The sequence below is a fragment of the Gracilinanus agilis genome, chromosome 6 (assembly GCF_016433145.1).
Source record: "Gracilinanus agilis isolate LMUSP501 chromosome 6, AgileGrace, whole genome shotgun sequence".
Taxonomy (NCBI): Eukaryota; Metazoa; Chordata; class Mammalia; order Didelphimorphia; family Didelphidae; genus Gracilinanus; species Gracilinanus agilis.
In genome coordinates, this window is record NC_058135.1 from 219,412,361 (window position 1) to 219,436,276 (window position 23,916).

General features: G+C 35.6%; 1 protein-coding gene across 1 annotated transcript in view; it reads right to left on the reverse strand.

The window, feature by feature from the left end:
* The window catches only part of RGS12 (regulator of G protein signaling 12), a 150,806-nt gene extending 129,762 nt beyond the window's left edge, over positions 1–21,044 (reverse strand). The window contains exon 1 of the mRNA XM_044681770.1: positions 19,170–21,044. Within this exon, the coding sequence (XP_044537705.1) occupies positions 19,170–21,044 (1,875 nt within the window). The remainder of the gene's footprint in view (positions 1–19,169) is intronic.
* Between the last annotated feature and the right edge of the window lie 2,872 nt (positions 21,045–23,916).

Genomic DNA, 23,916 nt, shown 5'->3' on the forward strand with positions numbered 1-23,916 from the left:
TGGAAGATTATTTTTACCAGAATTTTGGCCTGTCGATAATTAAAAATCTGCCCCTGACATATGTCACTTCATTGAGGGTTTTTGTTTTCCATTTTATAGCACATTTTGAAATTGATATATTCGTGCTTTTATACCAGTGTATGAAGGCACCAAGGAGACTATGCAAAAATTTTTAAACAACTTAACATTTTAGGATCTTTCTTCCTTTTCATGTCTTTCTGAAGCAATGCCAGGAAATAATTATAATCCCTTATATTCATATTGTACCTTACTTTATAAAGAACTTTGATAAAGGAGCATGATATCATGGGAGGAACACTATCTCTAGATTCAAAAAAAACCTGAGTATGAATCCAAGCCCTTCTGTTTACTATTTGTGTGACCCTGGGCAAAGTAATGGAATTTCTCTGGGCTTCAGACCTCAGTTTCCCCATCCGTTGCTAGGGCCTGCCCTTCCTGAAAGTTTAATATATGTGTATATGCATGTATATGAATGTATAGTATGTATACTTACATATACATGCATACATATATACACATGTTATATTTAATGTCTACACAAGTATTGTTTTCCTCTAACAGAATGTAAGTTCCTTGAAGGAAAGGAAAGTTTAACTTTCGTCATTCTACTCTTAACACCTAACATAGTGATTGGCACATATCAGGAACTGAATAAATGCTTGTTGAATTGAACTGAAATGAACCTATAAAATGAAGGGCTTACTTCACTTACGTTGTTTAGAGATCTATGATCCTAAGGCACACTTTAACTCACTTGATCTTTATAACTGCTCTGTAAGATGAGTGCTAAAGGTATTATTACCATTTTACATGTAAAGAAAGAAGGGCTTAGAAAGAATAAATGATTTACTTATACAAACCAGGAAGGGGTATCACATAAACAAGACTAGAAGCAAGATCTTTGACACCAGGCTAACTATATCACAGAATTTTTTTAACATTTATTAATATTCATTTTTAACATGGTTACATGATTCATGCTCCACCTTTCCCCTTCAACCCCCCCCCCCGCACTCCCCCACCCATGGCCGATGCGCATTTCCACTAGTTTTGTCATGTGTCCTTGATCAAGACCAATTTCCAAATTGTTGGTAGTTGCATTGGTGTGGTAGAATCACAGAATTTTTTATATTTGCCTAACCATTATCTTTGTTTCTACAAAAATGGCACAGGTCTAAAATAGATGCTATCACACATTAAATATTGTGATTTTCCTAACTAACTTATATACCAAAAGGCAAAATCTAAGAATAAAGAGATTGGAATTTCTGCATGTTAAAGAGTGACCAGTTTGAAACTCTTCAGTTTTTGTTTTCTCTTTTCATCTGCATAAAAATCTTTTTCTTTATCTCTGAGAGAAAAAATGACTTGTAATGATTCATTTAAAAGCACAATGGGTCACATTTTCAAAACATGGTCTTCCTCTTTGTTGTTGCTGTTCAGTAACACAGACCTGCTTCTGAGAGTAAAAATGAGTAAAGTGCCTTCACAAAAAATGCACCTGCATACACAAGTCAATTTACAAGAAGTGTTTCAAATATGTATAGGAAGTAATATCAAAACACACCTGCCTTTGGAGAACACATAAAATATTTTAAAATAATTATAAAGATGAGAACCAAATCATATATTAAAGGCAAAGGGTTATACAATGACCCAGAAACATGTATAATGATTGATGGAGACAAACTTTTTCTAAAACTGTGACCCCTGCCAAGAAAATTCTATTCTATTCAATAAACATTTATTAAGTTCTTACAGTGTGCCAAGCATTGTACTAGTGCCCAGAATACAAATGGAAATAGCCCCAAGCTTCAAACAGCTTGCCTTCATCCATCAAAGGGTATGCATTCGCCTATTATTAGTTTTCTCAAGACATTCTTAGTTAAAAACTAAGTTGCCATTTTATTTGGCTGCTCTGAAACCTTTAAGAGCAAAGAGGGGTTAAATTAATCTTAACCTGAAGGAGCCCATATATAGGGATAGAATCCCTCAATTACACTTGAAAGCAAACAGAGCAGCCATGGTAAGGGCAAGGTAACCAATAGTCTGTAGCATTTACATCATGAGCTATGAGCAATCACTTTCCAATTCAACAAAATTTTATTGACACCTACTCTGTACAAACGACTGCATTAAGACCTTTAAGAGAAGTTTATGACAAATCTCTGTCCTCACCAAACTTATATTCCACCTGGGGAGACAAGACATAAGGAGAAAGTGTGGATTTAGTTTCAAAAGACCTGGCTTTGAGCCCATGGTATCTTGGACAAAATACCAAAATGGGAGTCAAGAAGACCTGGGCTCAAGCCTGCCTCAGTCAATAGCCTTGAAAAGATCATTTTACCTCAATGGGTCCTGATTTTTTTCATCTGTAAAACAAGCAAGTTTGGCTAGATTATGCCTGAGAATATTTATTATCTATTAATTCTGGCCATGACAAAAGCCATTAATTTTTGAACCTCAGTTCCCTCATTTGTACAATTAAATTATTCCTACTTCATGGTATACTATCTTCTTCTCAGGGTTCCATTGTGAGGATAAAATAAACTTGTAAACTGTATGTGACAAAGTCCTACCTGTTGTCTCTAAGATAAAACACAAACTTCTTGGCTAGGCATTCAGTTGCCCCATGGTCTATCTCCAACAGGCTTTTTCAGCCTTAGCTCTCCTCACATAATCTGCATTCTAGACATATTGGACAATCAGCTCAAGATAGTACTAATATCTACCAGAATTTTCCTAAAACCTAGGTTAGGCCCATGAATCCCCCTTCCTTCCTATGACAGGAATAAACTTTCTCTAAAAGGAAATTAAGCTGGACCCAGGCCCGGATTGGTCCATGCTTCTCTTGGTGTAGCTTCTTTCTTCCCCAAAACCAACATAAGGTAAGGCCAGGCCTTTCCTCCTTTTTTCTTTAAAAGAAGACAAAGTTGCCCCAGATCTGGCCTCCTTGAAGAAGAGAATAAAAGTCCCAGCTATGAATAGAATAGGCCTCTCAGATTTGCTAGGTGCCCAAATCATTCCTAAATCATCCTTCCCTGTTCTGATGACCTCCTCACCAGAAGCATTCCATGAGGAGGAAGGGGGCATATGTACCAAAATTTAAGCTAAGTGCTGATATATCCTTAGCATATGTGTTGGGGCAAATTAAATCTTTTTTTCCAGTTAATTGTTCAATAGACTTTCAATAAATAAGCCTGAGCTAAGTCCTAAAATTAGGATATCCTCTAAAACAACTCAAGTGGGACATTCTCTCTCCAGCCTCTGATTTGCACAAGTCAAACTTCATATCTAGGATTTACTTCTTCCTCACCTCCTCCTCTCAAAATCTTTCTCTTTCTTCAAGGCTCAGCTCAAGTGTCTTCTTTTAAGACTCCCCTGATACCTTCTCCACCCCCAATTGTTAATATAACCTCTCTCCTCAAATTACTATATATATATACACATATATATACACATGTGTGTACATATATGTGTATGTGTGTATATGTGTATATTTTATCTGTGTACATGTTGTATCCCTTCCCTATTAAAATGTAAATCCCTTCATTGTAAAGACTTTTTAGATTTTCATCTAGTACCTTTTATGTATTAAAATTAATAAATATTCCCATTTTTGTTTTAATAAAATGTGAACTACTATTACTACAATACAAGAAGTTTCATGGTTTAGTGGAAAGAACATTAAACTAACAGTTAAATGACCTTGAATCTATTTCTAGTTCTGTTCCACAAATACTTGAGCTTTCTAAGTTTCAGTTTCTTTAGATTAAAATGGAAAGAATACATACTCTTCCTACTTTACAGATGTTATTATGAGAATCACATGAGATAATGTATGTAAAAGCTCTTTGAAAACTGTAAAATGCTATTCAAATGTAAGGTAGTATTATTACTATATTAAGTAGTTCAAAAACAATATAAAACAAGACTGTCTTTGATTAAGTGCCAAATGAGTGGCACAATAGTTCAGAGAAAGGTGAGATCAAAGGAAGTTGGCTGGAGCAGGCCAGGAAGGTTTCATTTAAGTAGTCAGACAGATTTTCAAAAGTGGTGTCAAAGGAAAATAATCCAGTAACTTAATCCTTTCCAGGGGAGGCAAGGAAGGAGTTAAGAGCATATATTATGCCAGCCATAGTCTCTATTTCTTTAACAAGATTCCTATAACATCAAACCCAGAACAAATAAACAGACAAAAGAGTTATTCTACCCTTTAAAAATTGACCACGTGCAGCACAGTACAGTAGACTTAGAAATAGAGGATCAGGGTTCAAATTCCAGCCATGTTCCTTACTACCTGCATGACCTTGAGCAAATGATTTAAATTCTCTAGATCTCAGTTTCCATATCTTCAAAAGGGGGCAAATAGAGGAAGTCTCTCTTCCATACAACAGCCCTTGAAATGGCACCACTGTTTCTATTAATGCAGACTACAGCCTTACTATTTTTTTTTAAACCCTTGTACTTCAGTGTATTGTCTCATAGGTGGAAGATTGGTAAGGGTGGGCAATGGGGGTCAAGTGACTTGCCCAGGGTCACACAGCTGGGAAGTGGCTGAGGCCAGGTTTGAACCTAGGACCTCCTGTCTCTAGGCCTGATTCTCACTCCACTGAGCTACCCAGCTGCCCCCTACAGCCTTACTATTGAGCTTGAAGTCCTCTAAAAACTCTATTTTCTATATAAAAGATTGCTGAGCCCCACCTTTCCCATCCTGAATTCATCAACCCAAAAGAAACATGCACTTGACATTTTTTAACACAAGTGTATAAATCTGAAAGCTAAAATTCCAGAAAAAAATAGAATATAGACAATTTTTTGTATGCTCACATGGATTCAAAGCTAGTTGGATGACTGACCCTGAAGCACAGTCATCATTAATGGGCTGATGCCACCTCAGAAGAAGATCTCAAGTGAGTCCCTCAGGTGCTTCATGGGCCTATACTGTTTATAATTTCTATCAATGATGCATGGAGGAGGGTAAAATTGGAATGTTTTTCAAATTTTGGGATGATACGAAACTGGGAGGGTTACTTAATATATTCAACAAAAATATCAGGATCCAAAAAAGAGCTTATCAGGCTAGAATGATGCATCAGATATAGTAAGATGAAATATAATATGGATAAATGTAATATCAAAATGAGAAAGCCAAATTCAATGAGAAGACCAGATTCAATGACAGCATTTCCCTAAGTTTCATTCTATAGAATTATGATACACCATGAGGCAAGTGATAATTCTCTCAAAATATTAAATATTAAACTGTATACATATCAAACACAGTTGTTTTATTTACATAGAAATTTTTCAGCATGAAAAGTCTTAATTTTAAACATTTTACCCCAAATTGTCTGTAACCTCTTATTAATTAAGGGGTAGTCCACAACCTCAGAGCAGAATTCTAGAATTCAGCAATGTTTCAAAACCAGTACTCTTTCATAACCTAGCACAAAGCAGACACTTAATAAATGCCTGTTGACTGACTGACTGATTGGTCAAATTAGTTGAGGAAATATTGGAATGTGTGATCTCTGATCCCCTCCAGTGCTAAAGGGCTGTCAGGCTAGGAAACAAACTAATATTACACTGCCACCTAGTGACTGAAGTGAAACTAAGAGTCCAACTTTCAAAGAATTTATATCAAATATTTATTATTTAGCACCACCTCCTGGCATTAAATTACTCAGGTTCCTTCAAATGAGTTCCCCTACTAGAAAGATATCATTCACTAATTTTTAATAGAAACATATTAAATGCCAACTATATGCAAAGTCCTGGAGCTGTTGCTGGGGACATACAACCACCTCAATGTCCATAATTATGCTGATAGAGCTTCATAAATGTGTAGCTGATGACTGAAATCATATCGTCCTTTCATATAGGTACGCATATCATATATATATATACATATATATATACATATACAGAATACATTTGTGAATATGTAAAATATGATGTATATCTACAGAAGTTATATGGAATATTTCAATATATAAGATATAATATATTATACCTATATTCACATATAGGAAAGGATATAATGAATTTCAATCATATAGCTACATGATCATACAGCTCTAGCAGCATGATTTATGGAAAGTATTTCAAAAGGCAATTTTGTATACATATACATACATACACATATACACATGTGTATATGTATTCCCTTCCCCTTCTGCTTCAGAAGACCAATGCCTTCCCTCTTATTAATTTATTCATTAAATGTTTACTCTATGCAAAGAATTATGATATAAATACTAGGGTAGATACAATGATAATTAAGACATAGGCCCTATTCCTTCTCCAAAAAGCTTAGAACTCAACAGAGATCATTCAATCAATAAGCATTCATTAAGCATTTTACTATGTGCTGGAAATTATGCAAGGAATTAGGGCTACAAAGACAAAACGAGATAGTCCCTACCCTTAAGAAGCTTATAGTCTAGCAGAGATAGCATATACATATGTAGGCATTAAATTATTTATAATTTATTTTATTTTTATAATTTAGCTTATACAATATTTTATTATATATTACTATAATTATTAACAAGATTAATTGGGAGTACATTAACATTTGGGAGATGCTGTATAGAAGGTAGCACTTGAACTGAGCCTTGAAGGAAGCTAAGGGTTCTAAGAGATGATTCTGGAAGCAAGAAGGGATATGAGATACAATCAATACAAAGGCAAAGAGATGACACATGTCACGTAAGGCCAGTTTGGCTGCCTAGAAAGATACTTTTGGGCTGGGTTATGACAGGCTTTAAATGTCAACACTGTAGTTTGTATTTGATCTAAAAAGTAACAGGGAGCCACTGGAATTTGTCAACCAAATAAGGGACAAGGTCAGACAATTAGAATATATTATGAATAGCAACTTTCACTTTTATTTCCCATCTTCAGTGTATGGTTGACAATGATTATGCTTAAGACTACTACTTTGGCAACTGTATCATAAATGAATTAGAAATCTGAAACAAGAAAACCAATTAGAAAGCTACTGCAATAGTTCAGCAAGAAATGATAAGTTCCTAAAGTAGTAAGGTGACTGTGTGAATAGAGAGGAATGGGACAGTTGCAAGATATGCTGTGGAGGCAGAATCAACAAAACTTAGAAGCCAAATGGATACGGTGAGTAAAGAAGAATTAAAAGTTGAGGTTGATGCTGAGGTTGTAAGACCAGGCTCATGGAAGATAAAAATGGCCTCAATAGAAAGAGAGAAGTTCAGAAGAGGAACAGGTTTGGAGGATAAAAATGAATTCTGTTTTGAAGACGGCTATTAGACATTTGACATGTCTAATAGACAGCTGGTGACATAAGACTAGTGGTCAGAAGAGTCTAGGACTAGATATGAGTTGATAGTGGGATGTGACAGGTAAAAAAAACTTTATACAACCTTAGACTTAATCAAAAAAAGTTCCACTGTGCTCTGTTCTGCTCCAACCATATCTACAGTTCTGTTCTAGGTGCCATATTTTTTCCTAAAGACATTAATCACTTAGCTAAAGAGCAGCCAGAAAACAATGGGGATCATAAAAAAGGTCTTCGATTTATGCCACATGAAGATTCGTTGAAGGAACTGAGGATGGTTAGCTTGATAAAGAAAGGATTGATGGGAGATCTGATAGTTGTCTCAAAGCATAAGAAAAACTGTCAGGAGGAAGAGGGATTCGATGTTTTTCTTGCCCCTTATGGACCAAACTAAGTGCAATTGATAGAAATTCCAAAACATATATTTAGGTTTCTTGTAAGGAAAACTTTCCTAATAATTAAAGAAATCAAAAAATTGAATAGACCACCTTAGTAAGAAGTAAGTTCTCTCTTATTGGAAGTCTTCAAGCAAATGCTAGATGTTCATTTGCCCACAGAAGGAATTCTTCAGGTATACACTTAGCCAGATGACCACTAAAGTTCCTTCCAACTCTGACATTTTTTTGTGAGCCTATAAAATAGTTTTCCAGGGGTAACTTCCAATGTGAACCTAGTCTCATGATGCCATCTTAGTAAATTGTTAAAAATCCTTTGAGCAAAATGAGGGAAAAAAACCTCTAAGTCTACTGACTGTTAAAGGTAAGCTCACTAGTCAGGACTTATGAACTATAGGCCCTGGAACCTATCATAGCAGTTGTGTGTTGTCCCTCTCCCCTCCCCCAATCCAAGGATATAATCAACAAAATTTTAAATGCTTTGTAGAACAGATATAATCAGAAAGAATATTACAAAACATAAAAAAGAGCATGGCATATCCAGGCCTTGGAGTAAAAAAGTCCTAAGTTCAACCAACGCCTCTGACACATACTGGCTGTTGAATCTGGGCAAATCACTAAACCTTTCAATGCCCCAGATGGCAGAGACTATGGTCTTGGACTAAATGACTGTAGACTAAAAGCTAATCAGTACTGTTAGAGGGAGTTTCCTCACTTTAAATTCCCTGTGGCAATGAAATTAAAAGTTTAGTTAAAAAAAAAAACTGCAAACAAGATAGTGCCAAGAGCATACAAAGTTAACTACAGAAGTTCCTAGCAGGGAACAATTATCAATTAGACCCTTTCATCTAACACCATCGTTTTACAAATAATAAAATTAAGGCCCATGGAATAAACAACTTGCCTACAGCCATAAAAGACTAAGTAACCAAGTCTCATTCCAATTTTGGATGGTTTTAAATTTTTTAGACATTTTTCTTTCAATCAAGTTAAAATCTATTCCCCCATTAACAGTTACTTCTGCCTTCAGGAACCAGTCAGAACGACTGACAGCCCTTCAAATATTTAGTGGACAGTTTCTAATGGACAAATGAATGAATGAATGAAAATATTTGATAAGCACTTTCTATGTGCCAAACACTGTGCTAAGCATTAGAAATAACTACAAAAGCAAGGGAGGTCATATTTCTGTACTTGAGTCCCACTTGACTTTTATAATTTTGTTACATTAGCCTTTATATTTTGGTGTGTTGTTGTCCTTCCATTTAAATTGTTGTAATTACTGTGTATATTGTTTTCTTGACTGCTTACTTCACTTTCCATCACTTACAGTTCTCTCTACATCACATACATTATTTCATTACATTCCTATGCCATAATTTGTTTGACTATTCCCCAGTTAATGAGTATCTACTTTGTTTCTAATCCTCAGTGAGCATAAGTGCTACCATAAATATTCTGGAGTATGAGTCATTTTTTTTAATGGATGACTTCTGTGAGATATAAGCCCAGTAAAATGGAGTCCCTCATTCAAAGGCATGGAAATTCTAGTCACTTTATTTGTTTAATTACAAATTGCATTCCAAAATGGTTGCCTCATTTCATAGCTCCACCAACAATATATTAGTGAGCGTATCTTTCCATACCCCTTCCAATATTAACTGTTGCCACTTTTTGTCATTTTTGCCAGTGGTGGGGTACGGGAGTGGGGGTGAAACTTCTGTGTTGTTTTGATTCACATTTCTCTAATTATTAGTAATCCAGAACATTTTGTATGTGGTTGTGAAAACTTTGCAATTCTTTTTAGAACTATCTGTTCATATCCTTTGACCATTTATCTTTTGGGGAATGGCTATCAAACATATCTATTTATTAATTACTCATATATCTTGGAATACCAAACCTTTATCAAAGAAACTGATAAAAAGACTTCTTCCCATTTGGCAATTCCCTTTTTTCCCTAGATGCTTAATTTTATCTGTATAGAAGTTTTTTAGTTTCAAGTTATTGAAATTATCTATTTTCTCTTTTATATTGGTCAAGAATATACCTCTTGCCCATAGCTGTGAGAGGTATATGACCTGTTTCTCCTTTAATTTTTTTTATAGTATGGTCTTTTATATTAAGATCATGTATTGTGGATTGTGATGTGAGATGTTGATCTAAACCCAATTTCTGCCAGACTACTTTCCAGTTTTCCCAACAGGTTTTATCAAATTGAGTTTTCCCTATATTTCCACTTTATCAAACAGTGAATTATTGAGTTCTATTGTTTCTGAATCTCCCTTGCCTATCTTTCTATTCTTTAACCAATACCTGATACTTTTAATGATTGCTGCATTATAATACAGTTTAAGGTATAGACGTTATTCTTACTTTGTCCTTACTTCTCTTCACCATTTCTATTCTAGATTTTTTGTTTTTTCCAAATGAATTTTATTATTTTATCAAGCTCTATAAAATATCCTTTTGGTAATTAAATTGAAATAGTATTTAAAATGTAAATTAATTTTGGTAGTATGGTCATTTTTCTTATATTAGTATGGCTGAGTAATGAATACTGAATATTCTTCTATTAAGTTGTTCTTTAATTCTTTAAGTTATTTATAATTACTTATATTTATTTTATTATATTATTATAGTTATTATATTATTTTATTGATTATTATTTTATTATTTATTGTTATAAATCATGGTTGAATAATAATCATTTAATTATTATATTATTTATTATATTATATTTATTATAATTATTTATAATTAAATCTATACAAGTTTTTGAGTGCTTTTGGAAGATGGTCACAGATATAGTATGCATTTTGTAACTACTTAGAATGGGCTTTCTCTTCCCATTATTGCTTCTTGGGCTTGTTATTATTATTATTATTATATAAAATGTATGCTGATTTTTGAGAATTGTTTTTGTAACCTACAACTTTGCTGAAGCTATAGCCATCTCAATTAGAATCTTTATTCACTGGGGAGACCTGACATGTTAATTTCCTAGAGAACTCAAGTGAGGAGATTTAACATGCTAGTCTCCCAAAGAATCAAAGGGGGGATTGTTTTAAGGGAATTCTCTCCTAGGATCATGCAAGGAGCCCTGCCTGTGTCCCTGCGTTCCTGGAGCTATATAACTTACATCACCTAGGCTAGTCACCTAATTATGTCACCTAGTGTGGGGATGTGACTCTAAATCTGATCCAGACATAACTCTGAATTTGAGCCAGATGTGAAAGGAGAGGTTAAAAGGTTTCTAGTGATGGGCCAAGGGGAGCAGTTGCTGGAGGTCAGGCTAAGAGCACCTACGTGGTAGTTAAATTAGACTATTTTACTCTTATCCTTCTATCTACTTCGGATCTTTTACCTATCCAAGTGATTCTAATAAACTTTATTAATTTAAGGTCAGTCTCAGAATTTTAATTCTTACACATCATACCATCAGCAAACAGGAATCATTTTATCTCTTCCTTATACATCATTATTCCTTTCATTTCTTTCTCTTATCTTTTTACTATGGCTAGTGTTTCTGGAACAATGTCAAATAATAGTGAAGACCAGGTAATGGTAGTATGAGTCCACACATTATTGCAACTTTAGGGACAAGACATATATTGCCACTCTATCTCACAAGGGTAAAAGTATTACTTCAATAACCCATTCTAGATTCCAAATACCAGCAAATGATCACTGAATTTAGAGTGTGTAAGGGATCGTCTAGTACTACATTCTCATTTTAAAGATAAGACACTGAGATTTAGAGAAGTTAAGGGATTCTGCAAAGTAACAAAGGTTGCAAGAAGCAAATCTCGGATTCAATCCCAAGTCCTCTGACTACAGATCCAGCATTCTTTTCACTTTTCACTCTTGTTCAAATCTCAACTGTGCTACTCATTACCTGTGTGGTCTTGGTCAAGTCACTTAATGTTAGAACCTTAAGTTTCCTCATTTGCAAAAAAGGAAAATTTGAATAGATGATCTTTTTATATTGTGTTCTGTGATTCTGAATTCTTTCTCCTGCATCCAAAACCAAAAGTTGGTGCAGGTCTGACATTTTCTCTCATGCACATCTTGGAAAGTCCAAGAAATATGATGACTAAGAGTAAACCAGAGCCCACATGCTTTACTACAGTTCCCATCTCTTGGGCAGGAACTCTGGGGAATTTTTTTCTTGTTGGCCATCGGCATGTTCTTCACTGCCTGGTTCTTCGTCTATGAGGTCACCTCCACCAAGTACACCCGGGACATCTACAAAGAGCTGCTCATCTCCCTGGTGGCCTCCCTCTTCATGGGCTTCGGGGTCCTCTTCCTGCTGCTCTGGGTGGGCATATACGTGTGAGGGCCCAGGCTCCCTCCGTTCGGTGTCCCTGCCATCCCACCTTTTTTCCCCTCTGAAGAGTTTTTGTACTGTTGCTAAACATAAATTTCCACTGACTTCTAATAAATGCAGATAAATTTGCCTTTGTAAAAAAAAAAAATAGACCTCTTTGACTTTCTAACTATATCTAGCTTGCTTTAGTCCTCTGACTTAACCAGTTGCACTTTTGTTTGACTAGTTTTCTCTCAGGTCAGAGAAGTCCAAAAGCAGAACAAGAATCCTTAGAAAGAAGTGAGTTCCCCATTTCTGGGGGTCTCAGAACAAAGGCTGTCCAAAGAGTAGTAAAGGTTACTGCTCAGCCAGGGATCAGAACCTCTAAAGTTGTTTCTAGTTTCAATTCTAGGACTCAATTAAGTTTCTTACCCTTTGAAGCTCATTGTTCCCATTAGCTAACATTTCTTATTTCTGTTCTGCCTTAAAAGGTGGTCTTTTGGGATACTGTAGACTTTTCCCAAAATCTTTTATAACACTTCCTCTTATTGTACAGATTCATCACAGAAAATTTGCTTCACTGAAATCCAATATCCTCTTGGTGTGGAATTTGATGAACCTGTAATGTGCCATGCCAGAGACAAATAGACTGTGAACCCTAATGACCCTCCTCATCATTTTTGTTTTCTTAACAAGTTTCACCTCACTGGAAAAGTTAAAAAAAAAAGGCAAAATAAGACATTACAGTCAAGAAAAAATGAGGTTACTGACCTTTTTCATTGTCGGCAGGCTAAGTCAATGTTTCCCCAGAATCCTCTCCCTCATATGAACAAAAACAAACAGAATCTTCTAGGAGTCTATCATGTAAACCTTGTTAAGAAGTCACTCCCCAAAGAATGCCATGGTTTCTGGATCATAAAACTTTTTTGTTTAATTTGTGAGTCCATTAAACAACATAGGTTTGGCTTGGTTTTATTTTTTTAAAGATACACAACTGGTACATTTTCTCTAAGCACAATATTCATTGGTTCAAGAAGTACAAATAGTTCAGTAATACTCTCAATTTGATGCAGAAAACTCTAAGGAAATAGCTAGATACCCAGTTTAGTTTCTCCTTTCTTTTTAATTTATAGCTTTTCCCAAACTATTTTATTGCCATATTTACTGCTATATTTACTGCCAATATCAATTAAGCTTGTCAGTCCGCAAATCAAATGTTTTTTTTTGTCTTGAGCTATAAATGAACTACAAAATACACCATGATTAATTGTTCCTATCCCAAGGTTCATATCATAGACAGCTACAATAAAAGTTGAGCAACAGTTCAGATTTGGTATGCATTCTGAATTCTTAGTAGGACTGAGTTTAAGATACTATGACAACTAACATTTGGATTCAACAAATATTTTTTGAGTATCTAATACCACCACTAGTGTGGTATAGAGATCTTTAAACCAAAACACCTCACCTGGAGTCCCAGATATCACATTTACCAGCTGAATAAATAAAGGAGGGTTATTGTGAGGGAGAGTTTGTAAACCTTAAGACAGATACCATATCAACATGAGTTACTATGAATAATCAAGTTAATGAAGAGCTCCTTACTCACTTTTCCAAGGGTGATTGGCCCTTTTTCTTGGCCTGGAGTTTCACCCTAGTCACAAGGTGAGAAATGTGTCTTGATTTGTTTAATGACAACTCATTAAGACCATCTCCTAAGGAATGGAGGGCTTGGATTTACATGAGAGAAAAGTTTTCTACTCATGAAATCGCAGTATTTTAAAAACTTTTCTGTGTCAGAAAGTATTGTTCCCAGAATTTTCCCATTTATTTTTCACAATATTTTGCCTCGTGTTATTCAATTAGTTTACTACAGTCTGATGGATATCTGAGGGTTTTTTCTATTACATCTCTAGCATCCATGATAAAACATACCTATGCTAGAGACAATAAACACTTTTTCAAGATATAGTTAAGATTTTAGTTCTTTGGATTAAAAATTAAGTTCCTTGGACTTGGTGATCTCCAAAATCCCCCTTTTTTTCAAATTACTATGTTTTGTGATTCTGAGATCCCTTCCCTACCTCCGCATTCAACAGCTGGAGCAGTTTAACATTTCCTGTTACTCATGTCTTAATTCAAACACTCTGGGGAGTCCCACAATTAGTACTATAGGAGTAAGGCAGAATCATAGTCATATCATGAGCTACAAAGGGTGTTGCATCCCCAACACATGATTTACTATATATTTCCTACCCACCTGGAAAAACCTATTCCATAACTTCCCTGAAAGGTGATATAGTTTTTGCTTTAAGACCTCACTACTCAATCGATAGAGAACTCACCACTCAATATCCTTGGAAGCATCATCATCCACATCCTTCCTCCTACTTGTGAAGACACTACAGAGCTCTTTCTTGGGTCTTCTGATTCCCTCTATACTAACTCAGGGTTTTCTCATAATTTCATATGGATTTGTAGCTGTCTCTTCTTCTATATCTTTGAATAGGAGGTCCTCCATGAATGGTCTCCCTCATTATCTCACTAGAAACTTTAACTCCTTTTATATCTCCTGCTTTAAATAAAGTTTAAATTTAAACTCCTTGAAGGCAAAGGCTATACCACTTTTTGTACTGGCATCTCCTATAGAGGTCCAGCTCTATATACCAGGGGTTTTTGAGTGGCCTAAGGTGGTATTGGATGTTAAGACAAAAAGAAATTGGGAGCAATGGCCAATGGTTAGCTCTGAGTTACTCCAAATTGCCATGGAGTCATGAGTTTATTATATACAGATTTCAAGACTCATTTCACACAAAAAAAACACAAAGAAGCTTCGCAGTTGTGTAGAAATTACAACTTATATCATGTCAAAGCACAAAGGAGCCTCAGTGGCTTCAAGGTAAAAATAAGCCTGGAATAGAACAAGGTCCAAGTCTGAATTTTAGCCATCTTATTATCAGAGAGCTAATTCTGGGAATAGTTAAAGATATCCTTATGAATTGAATCTTATACTTTCTCAGGAGGAAAGCACCTGCTTGGATGAGGTCTTGTCTAACTTTGTCTAATTTTGACCTTGACTGTCTAGAAGCAGTTTCAGAGGCCAGGCAGGTTAATTTTCTGCTTTTCTGTCTTGGAGAGAAACTGTTAACCTCTTAACTGCTGGTTTACTCAGAGGCATTTTATAATACTTGAGGCTGTCCTCAAAACTAATTTAATATGTTATTAATAAAGAAGAACCATCAAGAGGGGTTCAGCTTTTTATCTCAGATACCCCATTCATCACCAGACCTGATCTTTTCAGGTCAAAGGGAGTCAATGTATGACCCTGTCAACTACATCAACTTTGATGGGATGCTAATAAAAAGTTTTATTATACACCCTATTTCTCTCAACAGCCTTCCACAATCTCCAGTACCTAAGGGCACAATGACTGGTACAATGTATGACCCATATCAAATCACCTGCCAGCAATGGGAGGGAAAAGGAAGGGAGAGAGGGAGATAAGTTCAATAATATAATTTGGGAAAACTTGTGTGGAAATTTGTTATTACATGTAATTGGTAAAAAATTAAAATTAAAACATTTTAATTTTTATTTACATTTTTAATTTAAAATGTTTTATTTTAAATTAAAAATATATTTTAAAAATTCTAAATTTTTTAAAAGCAAAAAAACTGGTACATCATAGACACTTAATAAATGCTGATAATTCCATGTTCTGGCTATAAAATATGGACTTCAAAACATAGAATACAAATTTTCAGTTTTCAAAAATTTAAACTTAAAGAGATTTGACTCTACATTACTACTATTAACTAAAAAAGAAGGCAAAAGATCCTTGTATTCCCAGTGCCCTGAATGCCTTGCATATGACATGTTCTTAATAAAGGCCTGTCCAGTTCAATAGTTGAATCTTTTGCATGACTCAGAAGGCAGAGTGAGATCTCTCATGGGTTCAGGATCATTGCTATGAGTATCCATCCCCATTACACCAGACAATATAAAGCTTTTATCATACAATTTTAGTGAGAATATAAATATGTGACATTGGAATAAGTAGTCTCAATTTAAGAATGATATCAAATAATATCCGTTTAAACAAAATAATCCTAGGATTCTATTTTTATAGTCTTATGGTACTATTCTGGTCATACCTCTTCTAATAAATATGAGTTCAGTTCACACCCACTCTCTCTTTACTGACCCATGACTCAATAACTTTTAGGTCCTCTCCTTCATTATCTATTTCTTCTCATTAGAGGTACAAGACTAGAAGGAAAAGCAGAATGAGTTAGAGTGGGATGCAAAGGTTGGAAATTACTCATCTTTAATCATTCCAAGATACTTTCATTTTTAACTCATATCTAGAACTATAGGTATCTACAAGCTCATATGCTTTCAAAAGTATTAATAAGGGGGCAGCTGGGTAGCTCAGTGGAGTGAGAGTCAGGCCTAGAGACAGGAGGTCCTAGTTTCAAACCCGGCCTCAGCCACTTCCCAGCTGTGTGACCCTGGGCAAGTCACTTGACCCCCATTGCCCACCCTTACCAATATTCCATCTATAAGACAATACACCGAAGTACAAGGGTTTAAAAAAAAAAGTATTAATAAGCCAAGATTTGGGAGAGAAAGGAGAATAGAAAGTCCATGGGTTCAGAACTCAACAGACAACCTCAGAAAAACTGGGCATATGCCCTACCTCTGCTACTTATTAACTCTGTGATTTAGGCAAGTCACTAGACCTCTCTGCATCTAGGTTTCTCCAGCTATCAAATGAGGATAATAATAATGATATTACCTAACTAAACATAGTTATTGTAAGGAAACTACTTTGTAAACCATTAAGAACTACAGAAGCATGACCCACTTCTGACTTCATAACATCTACTACATTATTAAAAAGGGAAAAGGAAGAAACTAAGCAGAAACACAAAAACAAATCTATTTCACCTACAGAGAAGCAGCATAATGGAATAAAAGTCCTCCCATTTCTTTGTACTTACAAATTTACAGAGCATTGTCTCCATAACATACTTATGAAACAAGAGTTCAAGATTTTCTATTTCATTGATAATACTGAGTGTGAGAGAGGTTAAATGATTGTCTAGCTCACCTAGCTAGTAGTGAAGTCAAAGCCATGAAGTCAGATACAATAGACCTCTTATACCAGATTCTTTCCAAGGAACATATTGCCTTTCAAAGCATAACACCGCAAACTCTCCTAACCTAACTCAAATCCCAAAAGCATGTAACTTCCCCAATTCCTATTTTAGTATTGAGTCTCACCCACTTTCCTCAAATACAAGATTCATTCAAAAACCAATGTCTATCTTTGTTTAAAGTAATAGAATGATAAGCATTTACATTAAATGATAAGAAATAAATTTGTTAAAAATAAAGCATTTCTTTAGAGTTCATAGAATTATTTTAAGCAATAATTCTGGCTCTGCTACTTACTGCCTGAATCATTTGAAACAAAATTTTTCCTTTATTTGCAAGTTAGTTTCCTCACTATCAAACTAAAATAGCTGGATTATAAAATCTCTAATCATGGAATTTCAGTTATCTAATCCAACTTGAAAAAAAATTCTTTCTACAACATTCACAAAAAATAGTCCTTGCTTGAAGACCTTGAATGTGACAGAATCTACACCACCTGAAACAGTACATTCCACTTTTGTATTCTTCTAACTATATTTCCTTACATCAAGCCTCAATTCTTCTTGAAACTTACCCATTACTCCAGGTTCTACTCTCTGAAGCCAAGAATAATCCCTTTTACAACAAGACAGCCTTTTAAATACTTTAAGACAATTATCAAGCCTTGCTCTCCTGCTTAAGTTCTTCTCTCTTTGGTCTAAATAAGCCCCACTAGTTTCTTCAGTCAGTCCTCATATGGCATGAACTCAAGGCCCTATTCCATTCTGGTTATGCTCCCAGATATCCTCCCATTTATCAAAGTCCTTCTAAAATATAGGGTTCCTAGAACTGAACACAGAACTACAGGTGTGGCTAGACCCAGACAAAGTACAGTAGGATGTCTCATTATTGTTCTTAGAAACTATGCCTTCCTTAATGTAGGTGAAGACTACATTAGGTTTCTTGGCTGCCATATCACACTGTTGACTTATATCAAGCAAACTATCCATTAAAATCCTCAGATCATTTTCAGATGGACTGTAACCTGACTACATTTCCCATCATATACTTATAAAGTTGCTTTTTTAACACAAAGAATTAATCCAAAGCATAAGACATGTATCCCAGTTAAATGACATTTCTGATTCAGCCCACTATTCTAGTCTGTCATGAGTTTTTTGAAAACTTTTTTGAATACATGGTGTTAATATTCCTATCTGTGTCATCTGAAAATGGTACAGAAATGTAGCTTATGTATTTAGACAAGACATTGATAAAAATGTCAAAGAGCATAAGGACAGGCACAAATCCCTAGGGCATTCAATTGGAAACTGCCTTCCTAGGTGACAACAAACCATTAATGAACTGTTCTTTGTGTCCAACCATTCCATCCATTTTCCATTTGACTAATAATACTGTGATCTAGCCCACATTTCCCCACCTTCTCCACCAAAATGTCATGAAAAAGCTTGCCAAATGCTTTGCTAACATCTAGGTCAAGTATACCTAGAGCATTCCCTTGATGTACCAGTTTAATAAACCTATTTTTAAAATAAAATTATTCTGGCAAAAATCTGTTTTTAATGAAGTCATGCTGGCTCTTTATAATCACTGCCCCCTTTTCTAAGTATTCTCTGCTAAAACTAGGATTCTACTTTTCAACAGATGTATTCCTGAAGGAGTTGTGTAAATATAGGCCTATTTTGAATATATTTGATCTTCAAGTAAAGAATCTTGATTGAATCTTGCTGAATCATCAAGTAAGAAATAAGACTCTTAGCTACTATCTTTTATAAGAGACCTGTTTCATTGATTCATATTTTTATTTGTCAGTTTCCTTAACGTAAAGCTCTGCTGAATTTGAAAAATGAAGTATTAAGCTTTTGGCAGTTGGATGTAAAAAGCAAACATATGATTTCTTAAGTAATTGACAAAAAGTATTTATCCAGGAGGGATTTTTTTTGTTAGGATTACTCATGCTGCTTACCTTTTTATCCTCTCTTGTCTTTCTAACATTTCGGTGATGGCCAAAGATGGTTTGCATTCCAAAAGCTTTTTTAGACCATTCACTCTTGTGAACACTTAGTTGAGGCTGAACAAAGCTACCTTCAACCCTATACCGGTCAGCAGGAATCTTATTCATTGGAGGAGGAAGTGTGCCACAATTCACACTTGACCATCCATCTGTAGAATCTGTATATGACTCTTGATCACTGGCATGGCCATGTTGCCATTCCTGGAGGACATGGACAGGTAGCCACCTTTGGTTGGAACTACCACCCATACCCATGGCACTTCTCTTAGAAGGAGGGACAGAACTGCGTGAAGAAACAAGAGGAACCTCCATTCGGGATGAGGGTCCTAAGTGCTTATTTAAATCACAAAATTTATCATTCTGAGTTGCTTCTAAAGAATTTCCTTCCACATCATGACAGAAACCATTCCAGTGTGCAGTAGGTGGGTTTGATGCTCTTCCTCCTGGATTTTCCCACATATTACTAGGAATGTGCTTACTTGAGCTAGCTCCTAAATCAACCACCAGAACTCTGTTGCTTTTTTCTTCTTGGTTGAAATTACCAATGCCACTATCACTATTGCTGCTTGTACTATTATTCTGATGCACATCAGCATCACCATCTAGGAAGGCCCGTGCTCTCATTCCTTCAATCAACTCCCCCATATCTCTATATAAGACTGAAATAAATTGTAGAACAGGTAAAGATGAAGTTGGAAATTCTAAACAACCATTAGTGTCTGGGTCAGCTGTACAGTCAAACCCAAATCGTCTTGCAATACCTTGATGAATTTTATGGCTAAAAAGTTCAGGATCTACCATAAAAACATGACAAGAAGTTCTCAAAACTCCTTCATCTTCCTGTGCCAAACTTCCATCATCATTACTCTGCATGGTTACCAATCCAAAGAATCTTCTGTCATCAGGGCATACTGCACTAAATGCCAGTTTCTCTGCAGGATATTCAGCCACTACTCCAGCTTTGTCAGTGCAGAGTTGAATGCAATCATGCATAATCTTCATCATCACCAATGAATGTATTTTCTGTTCTGCCCGCAAGCGCCTCATACATCCACGAATAGCCTGCAGACTGTCATATTCAAGGTTGGAGCTAGTTGAAGGAAGCTCTATTGAGCCTAGATAACCTACCACCATGGCAACATTTAAAATGCTTGCATCTAATCCAAAGTCATCATGATTTTCTAGTCCAATACTAAAAACTGAATCATCATGTATAACTTTAGATATTTCTTCCTTAGAATGTAGATTATAATTTGGGTTATTTATACTTTCCTGTGCAATGTCAAACCCAGCAGCAGCAACAGCTGACTCTGAAAGGGATCTTTGTTTTGGTTTTGAGTGATCTGAACTAGCAGCACAAAGAGTAGGATTTTCAAAGATCATGCTAAAAATTCCACCAGATTGCATTTCTTCAACAACTCTCTCTGCTCTGTTGATACCTAATGCTTTGGAATCAAGTTTGGGCTTTAGCCAGCCTTTTCCTTCATAAAATCCAACTTCTTCATCACTGGAACAGGAGTCCATGTGACTGATGCCTTCACCAATTATCATATGCAACACACCAGAACACTTCCCTATAAGTTTCACTACATCTTCGTGAGAAGCCTTTTTGACATTGATGTCATTGACAGCAAATATCTGATCTCCAGCTTTTAGTCCTACGTAATCTGCAGGGCTTCCTTTCATAACACAGCTAAGAACACAAGGAGCTTGTCCAGAAAGGGTAAATCCATACCCTGCTCGTCCTCTAGCAACATCCACACTTCTTATCCTTGGTGGTGCATGCACATTGAGTCGACGTTTCACTGTCTCCACTGGTTTATACATTTTGTTGTGTTTCTGAGAATGAGAAGTCCTTAATTACTTCAAATTGTATCCATATTTCATAGAATGCTTGATGCCACCATTCTTTCACACGATAATGCCCTATGGAAAAAAATATAACAATTTAATATTTCCTTTTTCCACAATTTCAATAATTAAAAGATACACAATTTAGCAGATGTGGTGCCCTACCTGTGTAGACTATAATCTCTTCACATATCAGTCAGTAGACATTTTGTGAATAACCCTAGCCCCAAAAAAAGTATTCCTTAGTGGCAATTCTCTAATGACTAGCTAAGATGATCCTTTGTATGCCAGGCTGAGAGATAAATATCAGGCACTTCTTGAAACTTTTCCAAATCTGTAATACCTTCCAGAGCGTGGATTCCACTGGTATAAACTCTGAGAATCTTGAGTCATCTCCATACCATAGTGAAGCACTGGAGTAAAACTTAAATGAATGCCTCATTGTTTAATGATCTTGCATTTCAGGAACACAGTCATCAAATTAATTATAATAGAAAACCTTCACAGAATAAATACATAGCCAAAACAAAACCAAAAAAAAAAGATACTATAACTAAACCTCAGAGTGAAGCTAAAAGTTTTCTTTCATGGTAGCACTTCCACGGCTAGCAGATATTCTTTCACAATTCTTGCTTCTATCATGCTTGCCAAACAACACTAACCATATCATTCATTCTGTCTTTGCAAGTAGTTGAAGTTTTGGTGAATCCTGATTCTGATGAGACAACAGAAATTCCAAAAGCTCTCAAAAAGCTAAAACAATGGGCCAGAATTAGCAAAATTAACTTTAATTTCCTCATCTCTATATTATTTTTAAGAGAATAATCTATACTAACATCAAGCATTCTTACTAACAGCATGAGAAGCATAGGCTTCACAAACAATATTCTATAGCATCATCACTTCCTAGACAAACAGTTGTCTAAAAAATATAGAGAAAACAAAACCACACTGAGCTTATTTGTTGACTACAAAAACTATTTGAGCAGATAAAACGAAATGCCTCCCATCAAATGCCAAAATCTAACAAAACTCCTTGAAAGATATTGCAACAGGCATAACTTCATTTGACAATATTCTGAAAATTATCATGTCACACATAAATAAGGAGACATCTGTGTTTGTTCTTGTTTTAGAAGATGTCCAGTACAGAGTCCAAAGGAAAAAGGGCTTTTCTATAGTTCATAAAGACCTCCAGATGCTCCTATTTTCAACTGCTGCCTGTTTTTTTTAGGCTTTATTTTTTTTTTTAGTTTAATTAATTAATTAATTAATTTAGGAGATTTTCCCATGGTTACATAATTCATGTTCTTTTCCTCCCTTCCTACCACCACCCTCCCATAGCCAATGAGCAATTCCACTGGGTTTTACATGTATCATTGATCAAGACCTACTTCCATATCATTAATATTTGCACTAGGGTGATCATTTAGAGCAGTGGTTCCCAAACTTTTTTGGCCCACTGCCCACTTTCCAGAAAAAATATTACTTAGCCCCTGGAAATTAATTTTTTAAATTTTAATAGCAATTAACAGGAAAGATAAATGCACCTGTGGCCATCACCACCCCTCTGGATCGCTGCAGCACCCACCAGGGGCTGGTGGCGCCCACTTTGGGAATCACTGATTTAGAGTCTATATCCCCAATCATATCCCCATCAAATCATGTGATCTAGCAAAAATTTCTGCCTCTGAATGAGAATTTAAAGCCCTCAAGTGTTCAACCTATGTATATAAGAAAAACCAAGTGGATGAAGAATGATTGCTGTCTAGACAGTAAGATGACAATACAAAGAGCTTTTGACCACAAACGTGGGGCATTTTTTTAAAAGGCATTCTTCCAGTGATGCTATATGGATATGAAGCTTGTAATATCAAGAATCTAAAAAGAATTAAGGGAGGTTTAACCAAAAGACAATAGAGAAGCATATGGTAGGTATGAGTAGGTTGCAATACATTAACCACAAAATCTCACAGTACAGTCAGACGTCCCTCGCTATATCACAGTTCACTTACCATGACTTCATTGTATCGTGGATGTTGTTTTTTAATATATCTAATTCTAAATAAATAAAATAAAAAGATATTTAATTCTGTATCGCCAAGTTTTCGCTATATCATGGGATTTCATGGATGAATACCGAACTGTACACAATGGAAATGCAGTATGTCACTACCGCTTGCACAAGTTTGCCAACGTGAGATTGTACGTGGCACACTATTGGCTGATGGAATAAAAGGTGACCAACCACAGCACTGCGTTCTGTATCCTGGGTGCTAACTGGCTCAGTGACCGTAGCATCGGTCTGTTTGCTCCCCTGCTACTTCATGGATTTTCACCTATTACTGTCTCTGGAACATAACTCCCACAATAGGCAAGGGATCATTGTTTAGTCATATAAGAATATTACCCAAGAGATGTCAAACCAGAAAAGAAGACGAAGCAAATCTAAAAGATAACCATCAAATATCCTGTATGCTCTAGTGGTATCCACACTATGTCAAGAGATCCAGAGGATCACTCCCACAGTGGATAGAGACTCTCTGAAGATGATTTACAAGAAGACCCAGGTAAGAATAGTATGAGTGGATGAGACAGTATAAAGGGGATGGTAAGCTGCATCACCTTGATGAGATCACATTCATCTAAAGTATAAAATTGTAAGAGCTTTGGCAATTCATTAACTTTTCCATACTTTATGTTTTCCCTTTGTAAAACAGGAACAAAAACAACAAACATACTTGCCTCACAGAAATGTGGATTATGGATTATTATTATGGATTCAAAAGCATTTTGAAGACTAAAAAGCCATGTAAGAATATAATGTCAAAAATAATAAAATGGAACA